Raw genomic sequence first — 26,799 nt, 5'->3', positions numbered from 1 at the left:
GCCTCTGCTCCATCCGCTGCCACCTAGCCGCCCCTCAAATACAAATTTTAAGGATGAAGATGTATGTATGTGTGTGTGTGTGTGTGTGTGTGGTGTGTATATGTATTGGGGAGAGAATCAGACTGGAATGAGGAAAAATTGAAACAAATATTATGGTATCTTTGGAGCAGTTAAATAAAACTGACCCCCCCCCCCCCCAAGTTACATGAATCATCCAAAGGTATAAAATGTGCCTGGTTTAAAAAAAAAACAGAGCAAACTCACTTTAAGGTTTTCCAGATCATCACCTGGAGTGTGTTCTTTTAATCTGATAATCGTTTATTGAGCATTTCTGTGGCCCTATGTTATGTATGATGACATAAAGGGCAAGTATTACCCCTTTTTCCAGATGAGAAAACCGAGGATCCGTTAGCCCTTGTCCGGTGTCGTGCAGAAGACAAGTGGCCATGGGCGAGCCCCTGTCACTTGAGCACGCTTCACCCGGAGTCCGCCCTTGTCGGGTGTGGGGGCACGGACGCCAGCGGCCACCATGTCCCAGCCGCCCCCATCAGCGCAGCGGCCCTCTGCCCACTTCGCCCACCTCTGGGCTGGGGTCCTCCGGACAAACCCTCTTCGTTACCCCTATCTCCGGGCTTCTTCAAAGCTCAGTATCGAAAGTTTTAATTGATTAGTTTGATACACCGTGTAACTGGATAAACGATTTATTCATCGATTATAGTTTATTGATAAATGACAATTTGTTAATGAATGTGATTTTCATTCAGTTTCATTAATACTCTTATTAATTAATAACTAAGAGTGCTGCACAGAGCCTGCGCCGGGCGCCCCCCGGCTTCAGACAGTTTGTGGACAAGCACAGACGGGGCGCTGGGCACCGAGAGCCCCCGCGGGGCGCCCCGGCCGGCGGCAGGCGGCGCTGCGGCTCCACCAGCCGCCCGAGGGCGCCTCCTCCGCGGCGCCGCTTCTCCCAGCGGCCGCGGCTGGAAGCACGTGGGCGCTTGGGCGCTGCGGCTGGGGCCGGGGCCGCCTCGGTGGCCCTTCCCCCGGCCCGCGGAGCCCCCTCGCCGCGCCCGGGGCCGGCCGGCACGGAACGCGCGCGGGAACCAGAGGCGACGCCGCAGCCCGCAGGAGAGGCGCGAGCCTCCGTCTACTATCAAGTTCCCCAAGGAGACGGCCCGGCCGGAGGGAGGGGCGGCTTTCATTGGCTGGGCTTCGGGCGGCCCCGCCTCCTTTCGGCCAGCTCGGGGCTCCCATTGGCGTCCGGGCGCCCGCCGGCCACGCCCCCTCCCCGCACACATACACAAGAGTCACGCGCCTTGCAGTTGGAAACTTGGCGTGGGGAGGGGGCGGGGCGAGGGAGGCCCCGCCCCCCGGCCTCGCCATTGGGCCGCGGGGCGGCCGGGGGCCCCGCCCTCATTCCAGCCCCCTCGCCGAGAGGGCGGGCGCTGGCTCCGGACCGGTCGGCCCGCCTGCTCCTCAAGGCGGCGGCCGGCCCGCGCCCGCCTCCTCCCCCCCCCCTCCCCGCTCCGGCTAGAGGTCCGGCGTCCGGCCCCGGCGGCGTCAGTGTCCGCGAGGGAAGGGGCCCGCGAAGCGTCGGGGGCGCACTCCCGGGGGCAGCCCCGCTGAGCGCCGGTGCCTGCGCCTCGGGCGGCCGGGGAGGCGAGGATGAAGCCGCAGCCGGAGCAGCCCCCTCGCGATCGGCTGCGGCGCTGCTAGAGCCCGGAGTAAAGATGGCGGGCGGGCCGGCGGCCGCCGCACTGCCCGCTTGGAAGATGGCGGCGCGCCGCGGCCGGGAGGTGCCGCCGGCGCCGCCGCCGCGGCCGCCGCCGCCGCTGCTGCTGCTGCTGCTGCTCCTGGGCTGCTGCTGCGGCGGGGGCGGCTGCGCGGGGGCCGGCGAGGCGGAGGAGACGGTGATCATCGGGCTGCGGCTGGAGGACACCAACGACGTGTCGTTCATGGAAGGGGGCGCGCTGCGGGTGAGCGAGCGCACCCGCGTCAAGCTGCGGGTCTACGGGCAGAACATCAACAACGAGACCTGGTCGCGCATCGCCTTCACGGAGCACGAGCGGCGGCGGCAGGGCCAGGCGGAGCGCGGCGGCGGCCCGCTGCGGCCGGAGCCGGACGGCGGCCCCCAGCGCTGCGGCATCCGCACCTCGGACATCATCATCCGGCCGCACATCGTGCTCAACCGCCGCACGTCGGGCATCATCGAGATCGAGATCAAGCCGCTGCGCAAGACGGAGAAGAGCAAGTCGTACTACCTGTGCACCTCGCTCTCCACGCCGCCCGTGGCGGCCGGCGGCCCCGGCGCGGCGGCCGGCCCGGGGGGCGCCAAGGGCGGCCGCGGCGTGGCCGGCCTGCCCCCGCCGCCCTGGGCCGAGACCACCTGGATCTACCACGACGGCGAGGACACGAAGATGATCGTGGGGGAGGAGAAGAAGTTCCTGCTGCCCTTCTGGCTGCAGGTGATCTTCATCTCGCTGCTGCTCTGCCTGTCGGGCATGTTCAGCGGCCTCAACCTGGGGCTGATGGCGCTGGACCCCATGGAGCTGCGCATCGTGCAGAACTGCGGCACCGAGAAGGAGAAGAACTACGCCAAGCGCATCGAGCCCGTGCGCCGCCAGGGCAACTACCTGCTGTGCTCGCTGCTGCTGGGCAACGTGCTGGTCAACACCACCCTCACCATCCTGCTGGACGACATCGCCGGCTCCGGCCTGGTGGCCGTGGTGGTGTCCACCATCGGCATCGTCATCTTCGGCGAGATCGTGCCGCAGGCCATCTGCTCGCGCCACGGCCTGGCCGTGGGCGCCAACACCATCTTCCTCACCAAGTTCTTCATGATGATGACCTTCCCGGCCTCCTACCCGGTCAGCAAGCTGCTGGACTGCGTCCTGGGCCAGGAGATCGGCACCGTCTACAACCGCGAGAAGCTGCTGGAGATGCTGCGCGTCACCGACCCCTACAACGACCTGGTCAAGGAGGAGCTCAACATCATCCAAGGGGCGCTGGAGCTCCGCACCAAGACGGTGGAGGACGTGATGACCCCGCTGCGGGACTGCTTCATGATCACCGGCGAGGCCATCCTGGACTTCAACACCATGTCCGAGATCATGGAGAGCGGCTACACCCGCATCCCGGTCTTCGAGGGGGAGCGCTCCAACATCGTCGACCTCCTCTTCGTCAAGGACCTGGCCTTCGTGGACCCCGATGACTCCACTCCCTTGAAAACCATCACCAAGTTTTACAACCACCCCCTGCATTTCGTTTTCAATGACACCAAGCTGGACGCCATGCTGGAAGAGTTTAAGAAAGGTGGGCCGCTCCGCTACCTCGGTCTGCCCCTTCCCCTGCCTTCGCCCTCCCCTCCTCCTCCTCCTCCTCCTCCTCCTCCTCCTCCAAGGTGGCCCCTTGACTGGGAATCTCTCTCTCCCTCCCTCCCTCCCTCCCTCCCTATCTTATTGCAGAGCCCGGGAGGGAGGGGGGAGGAGGGGTTTGTAAGACGCGAAAGGACCGACCCGGGCTTCCCCAGCTTCAGCTTTCGGGGCTGGAATCCGTGGTTTGGTTCCGCCGGGGGCCGAGAGGTTTGGATCCCGGCGCTTGACAGGGCGCTTCTGCCGCCCTGCTTTGGGTTCCGATTGAGGCGGTTTAGGCGTCCTGAAGATGTTGGCTTGACTCTGTAGGTGCAGGTTCTCTTGCTTGGTATTGTTAAACGGCCCTTTAAGGACTTGGCTCAACCGTGTCCCAAACCCTCGTCTTTCCAGAGTTTGGAAAGTGCCATTTCTTGCACTCCATTTCATGGTTGCGTGAAGCCCTTAGGGCAAAACAAGGCTGGCTACACGGTACTTGGTGTAGGGGGAAGGGAGAGAGGGAGCTGACCCGAGTACCGCCTAGATGTGACCTGCTTCAGCGAGAGAAGAGCTTTTTAGAACCAGGTTAGTTATTAGCATGTAATTTGGGAAGACCAAAGTTAACCTTTCACTAAGGTTATATCTTTGCTTAACTTTCTTGTCAATTTGTTTTTACATTTACAGGAAACAACCAATAGAATTTCCAAAGCCAAATATGAGTTCTGCACAAAGCTTGACCCCTTAACCTGCTGCATCCCTTTATTAATAGTTGTTTGTTTAGGTCTTAGTAATTCTGACCTAATAAGTTTTCTTTTTAACCTTGACTACCTAGTACGTTTAGGTGAAGTATGTCAACGATGCTGGGAACCAAGGTTGTTTGTAGGAAAGAGTAGCCTATAGACTGATTTGTTCGTGGTATCTGTTATGTGTCTTGATCATGCAAGGACTTGGCAGCCAGAATCTTTTCTAGTAAAGGTAGTAGCATCTACTGGGTTTCAAAGAAAAAATCCCTTTATCTTCTAGTATATTGCTTTGAAGTAAAAGTATTTGGTTTCTGATGAAAATGATCAAGAGGCTTACACCTTCTAAGGGGCAAAAGTGTTCCCGGACACTTTTTTGTTTTATTTCCTGCAGCCTCCCCAAACAGATGACTCCCTCCATGTGAGAATCAGCAATATTGACCCATCAGTATATTCCTTAATTCCATTTTCTGGGATGAATTAATCATAGTAAAATATTGAATATTTGAGTAATTAGCTATCATGCTCATTTAAGCTTTGTCCTTTCCTTACAACAATCCTGTGAGATAGTTTGGTGAATGTTTGCAGAAATCAGGTTTCTGTGGGTTAACCTCTTTTTAGTCTTACTCCTTTTATCTTCTAAAAACCCACCTGCCCTGTTTCTCTTGGTGGTGCTACCATTCTCCCTTTCTCCCCTGTTTGTGACCTTGGTGTCACCTTTAACTCTTTCTTCTCCTTTACCTCTCAGATCCAATTAGTTACCCAACTCCCTCCTCTCATGTTCCTCCATCCATCTATTCCCATTGACAACTGTCAAGTACAGGCCTTCATTACCGTTCATTTGGTATATTGCAGTAGCCTCCTCACATGGTTCTTTTCATTTCCAGTCAAATTTTTTTTTTTTTAGTATCCCCAGCAAGAATAATCTTTCTTATACTTAGGTATGCCATTTCTCTACTCATAAATCTTTGGTCACCAACTGATAACCACCCAGTAAAATTCAAGCTTCTTTGTCATTCCCTGGCAGCACTCCTTTTCTTCATTAATTTCAGTCAAAACTAATCTGTTTTATTAATTAATCACCCTCCACTCTCCTGAGCTCCCAATGCAAGGAATACCTTCCTTTTCCCCCTTTTCCTTAGTTGAATTCTTACCCTCCCTTAAACTCAACTCAAATGCCATATCTTCCAGTTTTCCTAGAGCCTCCCTCCATGATACCTTTCAGTCTTCACTTAGCACTTTGTTTTGCAAGTTTTTAACACATCATGTAATATTATATGTTATAGTTTGGTTTTTTTTTGAGTTATCTTAGTCTTCTCCTAGATAGCAAGTTCCATGTGGGCAGTGATTGAGTCTTCTCAAAGTTATTACATACTATCATAGTTTTATCATAGTACAGCATCTGCTTAATAAATATTTGTTCACTGAATGAATGAATGGACACATGAATATAGCAAAATGGAATCCAGGAAGGTAATTACATTGGACTTAACAACAACAAAAAAAGATAGACCATTAAATTCTCAAACAGTTTACCTGTCCATAATCACTAATTGCCAGGTAGACAAGCCAACAAGTCAATCTTTACTCTGTGCCAGGATCTGAGTACTAGGGATATAGAGGCATAGCCAGTTCCTACAGTCAAGGAACTCATGTTCTAATGGAGGAAATGATATACAAGCAGCTAATGTACATGTGAGAGATGGGTAGGGTAAAGGATTCTATTTCTTTTTTACTACTACTCAGTTGACAAAAATATTTTCCTCCTCCTTAGCTAACAATTAGGCACAAGGATTTTTAACAGAAAAATTATGAAATTTCTCAAAATACTTTATCCTCTTTCAATTGTAAAACAATAAGTATAATGTCTTTTTTTATAGCTTTTTTCTACCATTTACTTCAGTCTGGCTAATGCTCACTTTGTTCTTTCTGCCTTAGGTACCTCACCCCCACCCACCTCAGCTTATAAATGGTTTTCTGAACCTGATCCCACTCAAATAGTTTTTGTCTGTGACTTTATTCAAATTACTATTTGTTAGTTTATTTCTGGTTGTCATCTGTCATTTCCCCATATCTTAACTTTGTTTTCTTTTCTTGAGAAATTTGCTTCCCATTTAGCCATCTTTTTTCAAAGAAAACATTTTGAAATGTGTTACTAGAAGTATATCATTTAGTATTAGTAGAATATGTGATATTCAATTCTTGCCTGAAAACTAACATGATGTTCAGGGGGAATTAAGGAGGGGGAGCAAAGTAATGATGTAGTCTCTAAAAATAGATAATGTGATTTGGAAAACCTTCTAGTAAAACTTGAGTGTATATTGCCACTGGATTTTTGTCTATGTTTCAGACTCATGAGGCATTTGAACTTAAACCTTTTAATCAATTTGTAAAAAAGAAGTTGAAGCATTCTGTCAAGCCTGTGGTTACATATGTTGATTTTCAGTCATAATCCTTGAAGAAAGATGTCTTTAACCATCTACCATTAAACTTAGAGTTGTTTTTTCATCTCTTTGCTGTTCCCTGGTGTTTCTTCAATTTCCTTAGGTATAAATTGCAAAGATGTCTTTTGATTTTCTGCACGGCCCCCTCCTTTTCCCTACTCCTCCAATTTTATTCCTTAGCTATCTATTTATTCTGGATGTATTGTAAACTGGTAATAATGCTCCTCCAAGGATTTTTATCTTCTGGGAGTTAAAGATGACTGTGTTGGTATTTGGCAGTACACTGGAGAAAGGAGATTTGCTAATAATATTTGCCAAAACCAGTTTCCCAAATGTAGTTGTTATTTCTTTTCCTTTTCTCAAATTCCTTAAGCTAAAGAGCTTAACAACCCAGATCTCCTGGAAAAAGTGACTAATTTATTTCAGAGTGAGGAGCTCAGGTAGGTGGGATCCACATTGAAGCTTTTGTATAATAGTGAGTCATCTGCATTATCCTTTAGTGTGGAGAGACTAGAAAAGTTCAGTAATATAAATAAAAGTGAAAGAGTATCTACAGAGATGTGGGTCTAGATGTGTGTTTCATTTGTATAGTAATCATACCTCAGTTGGCATTCCAGTTTTGTTTTTGCCTTGACTAATCTTGCCACGTGTGCTCCTAATTCAAGGTGTTCACTTTTCGGGTCTTAACATGGAGAAACCACAAGGTTTTCTCTTGAAACTCTGTTGTACTGTTAATATTGTATTAGTGGGTTTGTTGTTTCAGTGATCCAGAGTTTTTTTTCAGTGTCAATGCTTGCCATGATTTCTCAGTTCATCATTTGTTATAGTTATGGTGCTAGGAACATTGAATTTTAATAAACATTTTTGTATTTGTTTTTATAACCTATATAAAAAAATCAGTTTCTAAATGGACAGTGCTTAATGACTCTGCCCTATGCATCTAGTTTTATGATAACAGACCTAAATAAGAGAATGATGAATCCCTTGGTGAGGTTATAGAAATCTTGGGAAATTTTTTTTGTGTGTTTTATTTTATTTTATTATTTTAAACTTTTTCCCCCCAATTACATGCAAAAATAAGTTTCAGTTTTTACTTCCAAAACCTTGAGTTCCAAATTTTCTCCCTTCTTCCCACTCCACTCTCCCCATTGAGAGAAAGCAGGTTACCTGATGTAGGTTAAAAATATATAGCCATGAAAAAAAAATTATTACAGTAGTCATGCTGTATAAGTAAATATACTCTCCCCCCCCAAAAAAAAGAGAGGCCTCAAGAAAAATAAAGGGGAAAAAGCATGCTTCAGTCTCTATTCAGACACCATCAGCTCTGTCTTTGGGTTGGGTAGCATTTATCATAAATCCTTTAGAGTTCTCTTGAGTCACAGCAGTGCTGAGAAAAGGTAGGTCATTCACAGCTGATCATCTTGCAGTATTGCTGTTACTTTGTATAAGATACATTTCCGTTGCATCTGCTCATGTAAGTTTTTTACTGAGAGTATCCTGTTCATCATTTCCCAAAACAGAAAAGCATTTCATCTCAATCACATACCATAATTTGTTCAGCCATTCCCATATGCTGGGCAACCCTTAATCTCTAGATTAAGAGAGCTGCTATAGATTCTTTTCTTTTGGGAAAACTTTTTGAAGGAAAGCAGTATTTGGTGGGGGAAGAGAAAATCCAGCTAAAATGGACAAAATTGTAGCCTACACCAGACGATTTCTCTCATTTACTTTCCAAAGTCCTTCTTTACAAATAGGTAGAGATGATAGCCTTCAGATTGAACCTTTCAAATCCTGAAGAATTAGTTATCCATTGATGTTTTTATCTTTTAACTTTGCAGCTGTTACATAGAGGTATCCTAGTGCCTTCTGGGTTACAGTACTAGGGATGGCCAGGCTAACCAAGTTATTTGAGCCAGGCTCTTGAATTCTTTCTCTCTGACTTCCTCCTCCTTATCTTTGCTGAGAATGGGTGGATAAAAGGGATTTGGTACAGATGTCCAGATAACAGCATTCTTCTGTGAGAAAATAGAAATGTATAGAAATATGTTCCTCTATCATGACATGCCTTTCCATATTATTATATTGCAGTTTTAACATTTGATAGCTCAGTTTCTTCACTTAATAAAGTGTTAGTTTGAGAGCTGCATATATATGTTGGCTGAATTCTATAATGTGCTTTTCTATAGGTTCCTGAAGGTTTGGAACACAACTTGGGTAGCTTTGTCTTGAGGAATGCATATTACAATGAGTCTTCAAAGCACATAAATCAACATGTATAAGATATATGCATATATATATATATATATATATATATGCATAAACACTGAAATGGAAAGAGAGGAATTGTGGACTTCCAGACCTGGAATGGACTAGATATCATTTAGTTCAGATTCACCACTCCATTGTAGAAGTGAGGAAAAGGAAACCCAACAAGGTGGGTTAACATAGCTAACATCTTAGTTAATGAAAAAATTAGGACAATAGCCCAGGTTTCCCGAGTGTTGATCAGTGTTCTTTTAAAAAAAATGTTATGGCGGCTAGGTGGTGCAGTGGATAAAGCACTAGCCCTGGAGTCAGGAGTACCTGGATTCAAATCTGGTCTCAGATACTTAATAATTATCTAGCTGTGTGGCCTTGGGCAAGCCACTTAACCCCATTTGCCTTGTAAAAACCTAAAAAAAAAATGTTATAACCTATCATACGTACGAAATAAGGAATACAACTTTTCGTGTATCCTTTTGCATTTAATAAAGATAGAACCAAAATTTTTTTGGTTAGATAGATAACTACGCAAATGTCCTTTTTTAAGTCTGCCTGATTGCACCTCTCCCTTGGGCTTTGTTTTCTTATTATGTCGTAGTAGTCATCATGTAAAGGTGGGCTACGATTTGACAGCATTCTCTTTGCTTCATGAATTCCTTCATCGGTCTTAGGACATATCCTTATATATCTCATAAGTATTCCTTTTTTGGAGGGTGTGATACTCCATTGTAGCAATTCAACTTTCTTTATTCAGCTTTTCCTCAATTATTTAGACATGGAGGTTTCCAATTTTTGCTTTTAGAAATAAAACAGCTATGATTATATGTACATATTTTCATGACTACTTTATTTCTCACTAGGTCCTCTTTTTCTTTTTTTTAAACTCTTTTTATGATAAAATCTTGGTATTGGAATGGTTCTTTCCACTGTATAGTGCAGCTTTTCTACTTAAGACTTATTGTACTTATTGGAAAAGGAAAGCCAATGTTTGGTTTTGTGAGTAGTTTTGATTTCACATCCTGTAATCTTGATACTAATATTTCACATTTCTGTTGGTAAGTATTGTTACCATAAATAAATAAAAAGCCAAATTTGAACAGATATTTTACTTCACATTTCTAATCTCTCTTCCAAGATCAGACTAGTTTGGGTAAGAGGCTGGTGATATAGGGACTACTTGGTGCCAAGGGACTCATGATATAAGGAACCAGGGGTGGTTAAATATTGGACATTGTTTCCATTGTAATAGGCCTGATAGCAAATATTTACTCTTCTGGGATCCCTTTGCAATTTATTTACTCTTTTGGTTGTTTTCTTGATGAGAAGAACACACAGTATGCTCAGTTTACTGCAGCAAAGAATAAATTGGGGTTGTAGGTTGGAATTTCTTTGACTCTTTCAATTTCTGCATCATAAAGTTGTAAGATTCCCCTTGGGCAATTTGGATTTTAAATTCTCACCAGTGGATATATCTGCTTTTGTATTTTACTTCATTTCTTCAAACATCTTCTTTTTCCTCATATTCATAATAAGAGATTGTTTCTTAGGAAGTAGAATTCCTCCTGGACTTTAGAAAGTTGGAATTTGGTCAGATTAAAAGATCTGAACAGAGGTCAGTGAAATCAGGAAAGAAATTACCTTGTTGACCAACCTGGTGATTAACTTAACTATGATTTAGACTAGGCAGGAAGATGTCTTATTCTGTTTAAATATAATCTGACACTTGTTTATCTTACAAAACTGTCATTGGGATGAATGGAAGACCTCAAACTATTCTGAAAAAGTACTGCTCCCCCAAATTTAGTAATTTCAATCTCAACTTAAAGTATCAATGACAAGGAACATCACAAAAAGACTCTATTTAGCCAATAGAATGTTTCATCATGTATAACAGTCCTTGGACATCCTACGCATTTTTGAGCAAGCTATGCTATACTTTGACTAGGAAATTAATAGAATCATACTAGCTTTGTTTTTAAGTGACTCTTGTGTTCCTCTGGATTTCATTTGCATTAGAAGTATAGATTTGTTAAGCTTTATGTATAAAGAGACTATTTGTTAACTTTAATGTCTGAAAATATATTACAAGCTTTGGATATTCAAAGGAACAGTTCTGGTTTATTTTAATTTTATGCCTTTCCCTCATCATTTTCTTAAAAATACAAGAGAGAATAAGAGAAAAGAAAGAATAGCGGTCTTTCTGTGCACATTGTATACACATCATAAAACTGATCAAGTCTTTTTCTTCCTTTAGGTTTCAAGTTAATCTAGTACACAACTAAGCTCTGAGACTGGAATTGTCCTGTGTTCAGTCACTTTTCTTAGGACTAAGTATAAACACTGATATAATCTGTTATCCTCAGTTTCATTGCTGGGTATAGATGCCCTCCTTTTTGGAGTTCTTTCTCTCCCATACTTCCCAGGCTCTAGGAATATAATCTGGTGTCTTCCCTGACTTTATTGTCTGAAAGACTTGTAAAAGAGACCGGTTTGGGCCATTTGTATTTTCCTAGATGCTGAAATAGTACATTTATTCTCTAAGTTCAATTTATTGATTCATATAATATTTTAGGCCCTTATTCGTTCCTAACTTATCTTTAGAAGAATAAAGAGAATGTACTGCAGAGGAGATATACTTCAATTCCAGTATAAGGTAGAATGTCTTTGTCTTCCTCTCTTTTTTTTAAAAATTAAGGGGAAAAAAGGACATACCCTTAATTTTTTTTGTTTTTTTGTTTTTTTTTAATTTATTTTTTTATTCTCATTTTGTACAAATGTTTTTTTACATTAATAAAATATTCTTGTTTACAAGTAAACAAAATACCTCTCCTCCCCCATGAATATAGATAGACTTGCTTGGGCGAAAAAAGTAAAGGGGAGAGAAAAAAAATTAAAATAAAAAAAAATAATAGTAATAATTGTAGGTTTGGCCAGGTGGCGCAATGGACAAAGCACCAGCCCTGGAGCCATGAGGACCCGAGCCCATATCCAGCATCATAAACCCAACCATCACCCAGCCATGTGACATACAAGCCACCTGGTCCCCACTGCCCTGCAAAAACCAAAAAGAAGAAATAAAAAAAGACCCAAAATAAAATAAAATAGTAATGATAGTAGGGGTGGCTGGGTGGCAGACAGAGTATTGGCCCTTGAGCCAGGAGCACCTGGGTCCAAATCCGGCCCCAGACACCCAAAGATCACCCTGCTATGTGGCCCCAGGCAGGCCATCCAGCCCCACTTGCCCTGCACCCTCCCCCAAATAATAATAACAAAAAATGTGCTTGAGTCTTTGTTCCAACACCAACAACTCTGTCATGGGTGGATCTCATTCTTTATGATAAGTCCATCACAGAAGTTACTTCCATATTTTTCCACCGTTGCCATTGCTGATCGCAACTCCCTCCTTTCTTATTTCTCCACTACCATGTACTCTATTTTCTCTCTCCTTTCACTCTGACTCTGCTGTAGGGTCGTTGACTGGCTCAGCAGACAGATCTCTAGTCCTGGGGCCAAGAAGCCCTGAGCCCCCATACCACCCCTTAGGCCCAGAATCCACCTGGCCCTATGGTCCTGGGCAGGCCTTCCAATCCCAGCCCCTTGCATGAAGTAAGAAAGAAAATGTGTTATATCTGACCACTCTCCCCTCATGATCCATCCTCTCCTCCTTTATTCACATCCCCACCCCTTCCCCCTGCTCCCCCCCTCCTTCTTACTCTAGATGTCTATACCCCATTGAGTATATTTGCTGTTTCCTCTCCTAGCCATCTCTGATGAGAGCAAAGGTTCCCTCATTCCCCCTTGCCTACCCCCTTCCATATCATTTCAATAGCTCATTGTAATAAAAAAAATCTTATGTGACATATCTTGGACTATTCCCCCTCTCCTTTTTCTTTCTCCCATTCCATTTCCCTTTTTTGCTATTGACTCCATTTTTACACCATATTTTATCTTCGAATTCAGCTTTCTCCTGTGCTTCAACTATAAAAGCTCTCTCTACCTTCTCTATTAACTGAGAAGGTTCATATGAGTATTATCAGTGTCATTTTTCTATGCAGGAATACATGCAGTTCATCTTCATTAAGTCCCTCATATTTCCCCCCTCTCCTCCAATCTCCATGCTTCACCTGAGTCCTGTTTCTGAAGATCAAACCTTCTTTTCAGCTCTGGCCATTCCAAAAGGAACATTTGAAATTCCCCTGGTTCATTGAAAGTCCATCTTTTTCCCCGGAAGAGGACATTCAGCCTTGCTGGGTGGTTCATTCTTGGCTGCATTCTAAGCTCTTTTGCCTTCCAGTATATTGTATTCCAAGCCCTATGAGCTTCCAATGTAGTTGCTGCGAAGTCCTGTGTGATCCTGACTGCAGCTCCACGATATTTGAACTGTGTCCTTCTGGCTGCTTGTAATATTTTCTCTTTGACTTGGGAGTTCTGGAACTTGGCTATAATATTCCTAGGGGTTGGTTTTTTGGGATCTCTTTCTCGGGGGGATCGGTGGATTCTCTCCATTTCTATTTTGTCCTCTGTTTCTAGAATATCAGGGCAATTTTCCTGTAGTAATTCTTTGAAAATGATGTCAAGGCTCTTTTCCTGATCATGACTTTCAGGTATTCCAATAATTTTTAAATTATCTTTCCTAAGTCTGTTTTCCATATCAGTTGTTTTTTCAATGAGATATTTCACATTTTCTTCTAATTTTTCATTTTTTTGGTTTTGAAGTATTGATTCCTGATTTCTGGCAAATTCATCAATCTCCCTGAATTCTATTCTTTTTCTGAAGGATTTGTTCTCCTCAGAGAGTTTTCTTATCTCTTTTTCCATCTGGCCAATTTTGCTTTTTAAAGCATTCTTCTCCTCCATAACTTTTTGAACTGTTTTATCCATTTGACCTAAGCTGGTTTTTAGCATGCTATTTTCTTCAGCATTTTTTTGGATTTCCTTGATTAAGCTGCTGACTTCATTTTCATGTTTTTCCTGCATCTCTCTCCCTTCTTTTCCCAGTTTTTCTTCCAACTCCCTCATTTGATTTTCAAAGTCTTTTTTGAGCTCTGTCATAGCCTGAGCCCAATTTCTGTTTTTCTTGGAGTCTTTAGATGCAGGAGCTTGTGCTTCCTCATCTTCAGACTGAGTATTTTGATCCTTCTTGGGCTCATTTGCAAAATATTTCTCAATAGTCTTCCTTTTGTTTCTCTGCTTGCTCATTTTTCCAGCCTGGGCCTGGTTTTGGGGTGCTTCCTGAGCTTTTGGGACACTCCCACAAGGGTCTCAGTGTGTGAGGCTCTGTCCTCCCTCCTGGTCTGTGAATGACCATAAGGGCCCCCCTCTGCCACGGGGCCGAGGTGGGCGGGGGGGGGGGGGTGGCTAGACTGCGATCAGGATCTGAATGTGGTCAGAGCCCCAGAGTCCTGTTCCAGGGGCAGAGGACCGAGCTCGCAGTTTCTCTTCACTCCCCTCCCTCAGCTCAATGGGCTCATGCCCTGGGAGCTCCTGCTTAACAGCTCCGCCTGCTTCTGTTTCCAGCTCTGGGCTGCAGAAAGACCAAGCTGCTCCCTGTGTGACCTGAGGGCTGGGCTCCATGTGCTCATTCTGGCAGAGGTCCCCCGCTGCTCCCCCACTTTGTGCCTGGTGCTCCTCGGGGTGCTGCTCAGGAGATTCCCCCGCTGCTGTGAGCTGAGACTCCCAGGACCCTATGTCTGCCTCCTGGAGGCTGAAGTTCTTTGGCTCTGGCCGCCGCCCCTCTGACACCGGGGAGCAGAGCCTTTCTGCTCTTTTTCAGGTTACCTTGAGTAGGAGAACTGCCTCACTGGGTCCCTTTGTGGGTTCTGTCTCTCGAAAGTTTAGTTAGAGTCCTTAGCTGATGAGTTTTATCAGAGAGCTCCTAAGACTCGATACCTTCTTGTCCCATACCCTTATTTTGGTCATTCTTTTCCATGCCTTTATTTATTCTTTCATCATGTATTTTGTGTAGTACCTTTTGCTGAGTACTGAGAACTTTCTTAGAAGCCTAAGACATTGATTCTAGTCACGTTTAAAAAACTTCTTGGGGCTTTTTTGACTTGTTGCCTTTTTTTTTTTTTTTTTGAGAATAAAAGGTGAAGTGATGTGAGACAGCAACAGTAGAGAAGGACATGAGCATAATGCTATGGGAAAAACATTCTAGTCTTTGTCCTGGATGCCTCTAGGAATTATATTAAAGGAGAGTACAAAATTTCTTTGTAAATACAATAAATTCAGGTTACTGGATTATGCATCTGTCCCCATTATCAAGTCCTAGAAACTGGCATATTTCATCTTTAAGCAGTTGCATTTTATTTATAGCTGAGAACTTTTCAACTATAAATTATCCCTTCCTTCTCCCCTTGTCCATTTGTTATGACATCTTCTTTCTTTTTTTTTTGCAATTTTATTTTAATGATATATATGTTCTTAAAATTTATTTATTTAATATTTTTATTTTCCCCTAGTTACGCATAAAAGCAGTTTTTAATACTTTTTATTTTTAGGTTTTTTTGCAAGGCAAATAGGGTTAAGTGGCTTGCCCAAGGCCACACAGCTAGGTAATTATTAAGTGTCCAAGACCAGATTTGAACCCAGGTACTCTTGACTCCAGTGCCAGTGTGTTATCCACTGCGCCACCTAGCCGCCCCTTAATGTTATTTTTTAAAACTTTGATTTCCAAATTCTCTTCTTCCCTCCTGCTCAAGGGTGCCCCTTCTTGAGGGGCAATTTGACATACATTATAAATGTGTAGTCATGCTTTTACAACCTAAAAAACCCATTTCTACTTAATAGTATTTTATTTTTTCTAATTACATGTAAAGATAGTTTTTAACATTCAATTTTTTTTTAAGATTTTTGGTTCCCAAATTTTTCTCCCTCCCTTTCTTTCCCCCTCCCCAAGATAACAAGCAATCTGATAGAGGTTATACATGTACAGTCATGTTAAACATACTTCCACATTAATCATGTTATGAAATAAAAATCGGAACAAAAGAGAAAAAATCCATGTGAAAGGAAAAACAAAAATTAAAAAAGTGAAAATAATATTCATCAATTTGCATTCAAATCCATAGCTCTTTTTCTGAATGTTGATACCATTTTTCATCATGAGTTTTTTTGGAATTATTACTGTATTGCTGAGAAGAGATAAATCTATCATAGATGATTGTTGCACAATATTGCTGTTACTGTATACAATGTTTTCCTGGTTCTGCTCACTTCACTCAGAATCAGTTCATGTATAACTTCCCAGGTTTTTCTGAAGTCCACCTACATATCATTTAAAAAAATTTAAATATTTTATTTATCTGCTTTTTCAACTACATGCACTGGTAGTTTTTGCTAATTTTTTTTGGCAAGGTTTTGCGTTTTACATTTTTTCTCCTTCCCCCTCTCCCTCTGACAGAAAGCAATCTGTTAGAGATCCAAATGGATCAATATTGAACATGTTGTGAGAGAAGAATTGGATCCCAAATGGAAGAAAGAAAACATTAAAAAAAATGACATGATACATACAACAGCTTTTAAAAGTTGAAGATAATTAGCTTTGGTCTTCATTTAAACTCCATAGTTCCTTCTCTATAGATGGTATTTTCTATCACAAGTCTTTTGAAATTGTCTTTGATTATTGTATAAGTCCATCATGATTGATCATAACCCCATGTTCTTGTTAATGTGTACAATGATCTTCTGGTTCTGCTCATCTCACTCAGCATCAGTTCATGAAAGTCTTTCCAGGTTTTTCTGAAATCCCATCCCTCATGATTTCTTATAGAACAATAGTGATTCATCACATACATATACCACAATTTGTTTAGCCATTCCCTAATTGATGGGCATCCCCTTAATTTCCAATTCTTTGACTCTACAAAAAATGCTGCTGTGAATATTTTTGTGGAATTTTTACCCTTTTCCATGATCTCTTCAGGATGCAGACCCAGTAGTAGTATTGTTGAATCAAAGGGTACAACATACCATTTCTTACAACACAGTAGTATTCTATTACATTTGTATACCACAACTTGTTCAGACAATCTCCAACTGATGACCATCCCCTCAATTTCCAATTCCTTGCCACCACAGAAACAGTTGCTATAAATATGTTTGTATGTGTGGATCCTTTCCCCTTTTTTATGATCTCTTTGGGATATAGATCTAGAAGTGATATTACTGGATCAAAGCATATACACAGTTTTATAGCCCTTCCAAAATTATTGAATCATTTCACAATTCCATCTGGTATATTTTGCAAATGAAAGTTTCATCCTTCCAAATTAGGGAAGGACAAAGATATTGTCAGTCAGCTGATATAACTATAAAAATCTGACCAACTGAGGCATTAGGACTTTGAAAATAAGTTGTGCTTGTCTCTCTTAGGCATTTACTGTCCATGATTTTCTTTGGGTCATTTAGGAGATATTTAAAGAAATACTGTCTTAGTTCATATTCTAAATGTGTCACTTTCAGAAAAGTTCTAAGGTCTAATTAGTGGGAATGGACTGAATGAAGGTGGAGGCTTTTGCACTAGGTTTATGGAGGGAAAGTGAAGTTTTACTGCTGTTATCTTTTTGGTAGAGAGCAAAGCTTCAGTTTATCCATCTGCTCATCTTCAGTCACTGGAAAAATAGTCTGATTCTATATGGATACTCTTTTACTTACTGTTAGAGTCTTAGAGAGGGAGGGAAAAAGGTGGCAGAATCATTTACCTAGATGGTATGAGAAATTAGAATGACTAGACAAGTTTCTCTCACTTCTAAGGACCAGGCAAACTGATTTCACTTCTTGTTTCCAAACTCTTGATTTGAAGGGAATTTGACAGGAATTATTTGGTCTCTATAAATTTGATTACTAATAAAGACAACTTTTCTTTGTTCTGATGGATATTCTACAAGGGGGATCCCCCTTAAAAAAAAGGTGACTCTGGTGTGCTCGTATTGTAACATGGATTGTTACAATTTTATTTATTTTTGATTTGCAGATCTTAGAATTTGTTTCTTTTTTTAGGTTTTTTCAGATCTTAGAATTTGAATCAGTAGTTGAGAGACACTTTCATTATTATAATTTGCATAGAATTAGTTTTCGTGTCATTTACATGCAGGAAAAGTGGAAATGAACGAGGCACAGGTTTCAGACTCCATGAAGTGTGCCCCAGTCCAACAGGAGGAAATTATTCTTGCCATTTCTTGTAAGAATTTTATCTTTTTAGTGTGGATGATTCTGGAATTGTCATTATTTTGATGCACCTGGGGATTTCAGAGTATGTTTGTGCATCTACTGACTGGTTAGAGCACTAGACTTGTAATCAGAAAGACTCTTTTTCATGAGTTCAAATCTGGCTAGTAGTTCTTCTGTAAAATAAACTGGAGAAGAAAAAAAATAGCAAACTACTCTAGTAACTTTGCCCAGAAAACCTCAAAAGGGGTCTTGAAGAGTCAGATAAGAATCAACAGCAACAGCTAATTAAAATGATTCACATAGAATTGAGATGAATTGGAATAGTAGTTACAAAACAATGTTTTATTGATAGTCTATGAACATTTGAGACTTTTAAACTTATTAGTTTTTGTTTTTATTGTTTTAGGTTTTTGCAAGGAAAATGGGGTTAAGTGGCTTGCCCAAGGCCACACAGCTAGGTAATTATTAAGTGTCTGAGGTCGGATTTGAACTCAGGTCCTCCTGACTCTGGGGCCCGTGCTCTATCCACTGTGCCACCTAGCCGCCCCCACAAAGTTATTTTTCTTCTAAAGATTTCTGGATCTAACTAGTGTCTGATAGAATGGATGTTACAATTTGAGAATTTTGAATGTTATATACCAAGTTTGAACTTAGATTAATGGAGATATAAATCTATATTATTTGAAATACTCAACTAATATTAATATTCATGAAAAACAAAAGTGAAAATTGCTCATTAACTGGATTTGGTTTTCAGACTTACTGATAGTGCTAATAGTTGTTACCAACTAAATACTTTTGAAAGTCATGTTAACTGACTTTTTCTGTTATTACCAATATTTTTTTTTTTTAGGTTTTTGCTAGGCAAATGGGGTTAAGTGGCTTGCCCAAGGCCACAGAGCTAGGTAATTATTAAGTGTCTGAGATCGGATTTGAACCCAGGTACTCCTGACACCAAGGCTGGTGCTTTATCCACTGCACCACCTAGCCGCCCCAAGATTTTTGTTATTACCAAGACTTTTTTGGATAATAAACTTTTTTGCTTGTGTTTTACACAAAATCATTTCTGATTTTTTTTTATCCTAAAGGTTCATTGAAGAAAAACTTAGAAATTGGCAGTTCCCTTTTATTTTGCGTTTGTATTCCTCAGGAATTTCCTCATTGTATTTTGTAGTTTCACAATTTCTCTATTCACTGACAGGACAGAAGTGTAGTATCTCAGGATATTTTTTTCATTGACAAATCAAATCACAGAAGCTGGATTTGTACTCCATTACTCCATTATAGAATAGGGTTAGCATAATAGTTAACACACTTTTTTTTTTCTGTTGAGTCAGCTTTATAAGTTTATTAAGTAAACCTGGATCAACTACCACCCCTGAATTAACTTTGAAGTTTGAATAGAAGTTGCTATTGAAAGAGATTCTATTCAAATATCTAGAGGAAATAACTGAACAGAAAAGTAGCAAGTATCAAAGTGTGTATTTATCTTTACACTTTATATTTGCTTGGGAAAAATCAGTCCAGAGTATGTGGTACATTCTCTTCATTGCTGAACTCATTCATATATTTTTCAGGCTTATTTCTTATTTATTCCAGTATGGTAGTCTTTTAGTCCATCTAGAATAAGTTTGATGTTGCAGCTGAATAAACTGGATATATTTGAAGGCCTTGCAAGTGTCAAAGAACAGTTGATTACTGTTTTTAAGTTTTTTAAAAAGATTATGAACTTGGAAGTCATCAATGAACATGACAAATGTCAATGAACAACAAAAATTCCACCTATTATGGACAAAAAAGCTTATATATGAAACCAGGAATATCTATAATATGTGACTTAATATTATAGATGTTCCTGATTCCTATATAGATACATATATATACTTATATATATATATATATATATATATATATATATATATACATATATATATTTATGTAATTTTTTTAAACAGGGTAGCATTCACACTGTTCTGTTTGTGAGTTTGTTACTATTAAAAGAATAAAAGAAGGTGCTTAACTCTGATGAAGAACTGCTGTTTAATTGTTAATTTGAGCACTGTTTATGTAAATATAGAACTAGCATGAATAGTTTTCTTCAGGTTAAAGGTCAGCTTCTAGAGAAAGTTGTAGAGAAAGTAGGATTTCAGAACCCTGCCCAGCAGATTACTAATACTGAAGGGTATAACATGGGCAGACAAGTTTGCTGGAAAATTTTCTTACCATTTCCCTAGGAAGTGAATGAAGAGTAGAGCCAAAAGGATTCCACAGTCACTGTTTTGTGGACTTCTGCAACTGTGTTCCTGTCCCTGATGCCATCTGCAGAATGACAGACTTGGGGTAGATAAACCTTAGAGCTCCCTTCCAGCTCTAGATTTGATCATGTTTTTCCATTGTGTAGTCTGTAGACTAGCTATTTTCTGTCTTTATTACTTCACATATTTTAGCTCTATTATTAATAATAGCCTTTTTTTATTGGATAAAATAATTAGCCTGTCTATAGTCCTAAGGGGTATCATTTCATTTGGGATGTAAGTAGTACAGGAATTATTTCCCCCACTTTGCAAATGAGGAAACAGACTTCAGTGACATTAAGTAACTTGGCCAAGGTTCAAATAGGTTGTGGTTTTCACTTTTCATCTGTGCTTTTTTTTTTTTTTGGGTTAACTTCTTGAGAGCAGAGTTTTATACCTATCCTTTTCCATTCTGCACAGCATGGACACCCTTTTCTGCCTATGGAATTCCTGATCATCTTTCAAGGCTCCCATTTTCTTCATGTGTTTTTTTCCTTGATGATTCTATCAGTGGTAGATTGCCTGCTATAATCTCTCGTCTCCCTCCCCCACTTTAAAAAAATTCTTAATGAACTTAGAGTCATAAAGATGTTAGGGTTAGAAGAAATCTTGGACCCAACTTAGTCCAGCTGCTTCATGTATTTTTTATTATTATTTATTTATTTTTTGACTAGGCATTGGGATTAAGTGGGTTGCCCAAGGCCACACAGCTAGGTAATTATTAAGTGTCTGAGACTGGATTTGAACTCAGGTACTCCTGAGTCCAGGGCCAGTGCTCTATCCACCACACCACCTAGCTGCCCCAGCTTCTTCATGTTACATGGGAACCAGGACCAGAGACTTCTCCAAGGTCACAAACTTTGGGGCATATCAGTTTTACTGACTCCTAATCATCTTTCTGCTATACTGTTGCATCTCGCCTTCTGTATTACTAATATGATAGCCTAGCTTTTCTTATACTATTACCTTTATAGGTCTCTTACAACTGAATTGTAAATTCCTTGAAAATGAAACCATGTCTTAGATTTCTTTGTAGACTCTTGGGTTTTACACAATGCCTTTTCTGCTCTCATGGATCCATTCAACAAATATTTATTGAATACCTATTCGATATAGCAGAATCAGAACAAGGCATTGTTATTGCCCTATTGAGTATATCTTATTGAGTCATATGTTGTATATGTATGAGTACATGTATAGGAGTATATGAGTATATGAGTATACATATATGAGTATATGTGTGTATTGAGTATATGAGTATATATTCATTGATGACTGCCAATTTCATAATCTTTTTAAAAAACTTAAAAGCAGTAATCAACTGTTCTTTGACACTGCAAGGCCTTATTGAGTATATCCTTCTGACTTTGAAAACTAGGCCCTCCTTGTATTACTGTTGTAGTACAGTTGTAAAGACTCATATGCGGGGTCTGATGTATCACAAAATAAATACCTATGTGCCATGAAAAGGAAATTCAAGTGTTGTTCCTTTCTCCCTTCCTTCAATCCAGGCAGCCTCCTACTTTTACCTCCAGTTCTCACTCTGATTTGCAGAACTTTGTGTTTGGTTTTAGGAGATACAAAGATGGGTTAAGTGTGCCCCTCAAAATTTATAAAGATGAAAGATAAGGACATTGCTGGGAAATAAGATGCATATTTTGTCTCATCTGACACATTCTTTTTTCCTCATGCTTTAATAATTTTTATCACTTCCTGTATTTTAAAATAAAACCATCAAAGGTTTGGTTTTATAAAAATTTGACATACTTTTACACTGGTCTAAAACCATGAATAAATTTGGGCAAGTGAATACTTTTGCTTTAGAATCCTCTATATTGCAGGCATTTCCTTATTCCTCTAGTATCAGTGATTAAATGTTGGCTCATTTTATCTTAAATAAAATGAATAGAAATATGTGGTATAAAATCAGAAGGAGATAAAATGGGAGCAACAATAGTGCCTACTTCATGGGGATTATTGTGAAGATCAAATTATATGACATGTGTAAAGCACATTGTAAACCTTAAAGTTCTATATAAATGTTAGCCATTATTAATAAGAAAATAGAATAGACTGTGAAATGGCAGAAAATCATAAATCATTTGTAATTTTTTGTGTTATAAATTAAGAAAGATGAGAATTTAAAAGCTTGGTCACTTTTTTAAATAGAGGGATGCCTTACTAGAAAATTTAAAGAGAATCACAAATGTAATGGGTGACTCATTTGTTGAATTTTTTCATCCTAGGGGATAATGGATAGGAAGTAACATTGGAAATCTTAAAACCACTATTTTTGATGCTGTTGCCAGCTTGAATGAACAGCTTCCCCTATATTTGTTGTGGCCAAATACATGCAGTCAAATAATGACTGAGAATTCTCTGTTTTAAGTAAGATAATATATTCAAAATGTTTTGCACACCTGAAAGGACTATGTAAAAGTGAGCTATGATTACTATCATCATGATTGTTTTGCATCTTGTCAGGTCCAATAAATACCATAAATATACAAATATTCTCCTATGAGGCCATACTCTATTAGAGCTTGATAAACTAATGATCTTGGAACAGATCTCTGCACACAGGTATAATCTACCAGGCTGTTGGATAGTTGTTTGACCCAGCAGACATGGGGCTGAACAAACACTGGCTATTTGAGCCCTTACTTAGCTTTTTGTGCTGCTATTTCCTGCTGTTCCAGGGTACTGTACAGATGTTATCAGACAGAGAAAATCTGGAAGGAGGCCAGTAATTTCATATGGTGGGAAAAGTGTTCTGTGCATGTATTTTTTTAAAGGTAAAGAAGAGAAGTTGGATATAAAGATATTGTGGAGATTGGTGTAAATGCTAGCTATCTTGCTTTAGGAATTGGTGCCTAGGAATAATATGTTAAGTTATGGAATTGTATTAATAGAGTGATGGGTACAGTGGTTTGGGCATTTATGTTGTATAACTTGATTTTTGAACATAAAGTTGTAATATAGGATTTAAAAATATTTTCTACCATTCTTAAGTGGGTTTCATTTCTTAAATGACTTTTTTTTAATCCAACTGAATATAATCCAGTTTTATAAAGGATCTCAGTAGGGGAAAAAAAGGATTCACTTAAAAGAAAATTGCTTTTTCAATAGTCTTTGCTAGCATACACTTCATTAAATGAAGAGTACTTAAAATATTTTTCTTCATATAATATTAACAATTTCACTTGATGTGTTGGAGGACTACTTTTCAAATTTTTCTAAGACATTTTTTGTGGACTTTGGGCACATTTACATACATATTAAAAACTCAGGAGCCACAAACATAACTTTCCTATTCCTATTCAAGATACTCCTCTCTCTAGTCTCCCAGGTTCGGCATCATTGAGTCATTCTGGCCTCTTTCATCTCCCTCCAACCTGATACTTTATCCTTTGCCAAGTCTTCTCTTAATCTCCTCCATGGGCCTCCTCTATCCACCCCCTTTTCGCCCTCATTTGGACAACCTTGTCACTTAGTACCTGGACTCTCTACCTCTGATGTCTCCCTGCTCCAAGCCATCATCCACACAGTACCAAATTGGTATTCCAGAAGCATGGGCCTGACCAAAGTCTTAAGGCCTCCTATTGAATTTAGGATAAAATATAAACAAACTGCTTTGTTGGGTGCTTCAAGCCCTTCACAATCTAGCTTGTATCTCTCTTTCCATTAGATAGTGACCTTCTTGAAAGCAGGAACCATCTTTTAATTTTTTCCTTCCTTCCTTCCTTCCTTCCTTCCTTCCTTCCTTCCTTCCTTCCTTCCTTCCTTCCTTCCTTCCTTCCTTCCTTCCTTCCTTCCTTGCTTTTCAATTGGCTGGCATCTAGATAACATTTGTTTATGGACTACCTCTCTGACTTGTTTTCACATTATTCCTTCTCATGTGTGCTCATAGGCCAGACTGACCCAGTTGTTCTTTCCTGTAATGATCATCATAATCAAATTGATAGCTTGCTTTTATATGACACTTTAAGGTCTGTAAAGTGCTTCCTATGGGTTATCTCATTTGATCCTCATAATAGCTCTAGGAGGGAAGAGACTAATTTTTATTCCCATTTTAGAGAAGGAAGACTGGGACCCTGAGGGGTTAAATCATTTGCCTAGGATTACACAGCTAATGAAGTGTCTGAGGCTGTCTTCCTGATTCTGAGCCCAACACACTCCAGGATTCCCAACTTGCATTGCATGGCACCACATCCCTGAGGTCATGGTCCTCTTTGAGAATGAAAGACTAACAACAATAACAGCCACAATATTTTGTCTCCTGCCCTTGTGCCTTTGCACAAACTTTTCCTGGTACTTGTGAGCATCGTCTCCCCTTTGAAATGATAATCATGCAGTGCAGTTTGGACCCCCATCTAGTGTGTTCCTTGCTGCAAACCTAGCAGGAGCCATGAATCAAATAGCAAAGCATATAATTGGGAAAGAATAGTAAACAAGGGGAAATCAAGCTATAGGATCATTTTTCCTTCCTCTCCTCTATACAAGAAGGGTTAAGTCTCCCCGAGATTTGCTGGTACAGAGGGTCTCCCAGAAGACTCAAGTTCAGAAGTTGAAGTTCCTCAAGACTCTCTGTACCTGACTGTACAGTGTTTTTGGTTCCTGTTAGCCCTTCTATCCAGAGTCAAGAGTGACCATTCGCTGAAACTGTTCTGTGCTACTTCACTATCTTTGAATTGGCTGCTTCTGCACAGAGCTGCTGTTGGCACTGTGTGACTGGGACTGGGGTGAGGTCCCCCTTTCCTTACCTGCTTTCAAATTTAGATTCATTCACTTATTTTCTGCCTTTGGGTTGTTTGAACCTGCCCTCTAACCACAAAAGGTCTGCTGAGACTCTATTTCTGTTCCCTTCTTCTTCTTGTCCTCAACGTTTCCTGCTAAGTTGTGCTGAGGCATTGCCCTGTAAAGCTCTGGCAGGCCGGCACTGTGCAGTTTGCCTTGTAGGCTTTGAGGGGTCGGGGGGGGGGGGCACTTAGTAACCTTGGAGGGGAGAGGGCCAGGGACATCTAGAGATCTTTGCTTTGTATTCCTGTGTGATGCAAAAGGCCTTGTCTCCCTTACATATTTGTATTCCCATTCTCATGTGGCAATACTAATAAGATTCGTTTCCAGCCCCAATTTCTCTCTTGAACTTCAATCCCTATCACCAACTGCTTGCTGAACATATTCTCCTGTATGTATCAGTATGTCCAAAATAGAGTTCATTATTTTCCCTTCCTAAACTCCTGTCTCCATTTTCATCAAGGGAACCAAAACTTTTTTGTGCACTTAGATTTGTGGAGTCCTACTTATCCAACCTCCACCTTATCTTTCCAAATCTAGTCATTACTGACATTTATGGGTTCTCTCTCTATAGCAGTTCACACAGCTCTCCCCTTTTCATTTATAGTGGAGGCTAGACTTTTTATCCTCTCTCCCCAAACTATGACTGTAATGTCCTAACTGGGCCTTCTTGCTTGCGCTCTCTTCCTGTCTCTAGGCATCCTTCACACAACTGCCAAAATCATTTTCCTCAGACACAGGTAGAATTGCCATTTTCCTACTTAGAAATCTTCCGTGTGATATTTAAGATTGTCCCTCGCTGGACTTCAACTCTCCTTTCCAGGCTCGTTTTGAATTAGTCTTCATGCTGCATTCTATGTTTCAACTGTATGACAGACTAGCTGTTCCCAGCACTTGGCCTGACCCATTCTAGACATTTAATATGTGTTTATTGACTGATTGTCCCTGAACTCAGCCTTGTGTCATATTCCAGTTTCTTTGCTATCCCACCTGCTCACAAGCACAGATGTATTTTCTCCTTTGGCACTTCTATTTAGAAGAATGCCTAGCCTTCCTTACTTTCCTTTGCCATCACCTCCTCCTGGAAGTCTTTTATGATCTATCTCATCATCAGTATCCATTCCTTCAAAAGACTTTATATTTGCTTACTCATGCATTTTTTACCTCCTCCTTTCCTTCAATAGATTACAATCTCTATGAATTCAAGTTTTTTTTTTTGTTTTTTAGGGTTTTTTTTTGCTTTTATATCTCTATAATTTAGCACAGTGTCTTGAAACACAGTAGGAATTTAATAATAAATGTTTGTGGAAATTAATTGAAACAAACCCAAGCAATGCTAAAATGAGAGGCCAGGTTTTACTGCTTTTCTTTCCAACTGAGGCTAATGTCACATGATTAAAGGACCTAATATAATCAGGTTTTTTAAATTAGAGTTTCTGTTTATTTGTTCAACAACTATTTCTCATGGCCCTACTTTGTGCAAGGCCTTATGCTAGGTTGTCGTAGGGACTACTCCCCAGAGGTTACAGTTCTGTAGGAAAGAAAAGATGTAATATTAATTGTAAGACACCAGTTTGTAACAAGTGGCAAGAGTGTTGAAAACAGAGGAGGATCTGGAGGAGTTCAAAGGCCCCTCTAGCTAAGAGAGAAACCAGTGCTGGAGTTTTTCATGGATGAGGTGAACTTAGCAATAGGTAGAATGGGGGAGTGGAGAAAATATTCCAAAAACAGATAATAGTATAAG

At 40.8% G+C, this 26,799-nt stretch overlaps 1 protein-coding gene across 1 annotated transcript in view; it reads left to right on the top strand.

Annotated features, from left to right (window-relative positions):
• The first annotated feature begins 446 nt into the window (after window positions 1-446).
• CNNM2 (cyclin and CBS domain divalent metal cation transport mediator 2) overlaps window positions 447-26,799 on the top strand; it is a 168,401-nt gene continuing 142,048 nt past the window's right edge. Inside the window, exons 1-2 of the mRNA XM_074236206.1 lie at window positions 447-647; window positions 798-3,312. Of these exons, the coding sequence (XP_074092307.1) occupies window positions 447-647; window positions 798-3,312 (2,716 nt within the window). The remainder of the gene's footprint in view (window positions 648-797; window positions 3,313-26,799) is intronic.

The sequence above is a fragment of the Macrotis lagotis genome, chromosome 4 (assembly GCF_037893015.1).
Source record: "Macrotis lagotis isolate mMagLag1 chromosome 4, bilby.v1.9.chrom.fasta, whole genome shotgun sequence".
Taxonomy (NCBI): Eukaryota; Metazoa; Chordata; class Mammalia; order Peramelemorphia; family Peramelidae; genus Macrotis; species Macrotis lagotis.
This window is presented reverse-complemented; position numbering and strand designations above follow the sequence as displayed.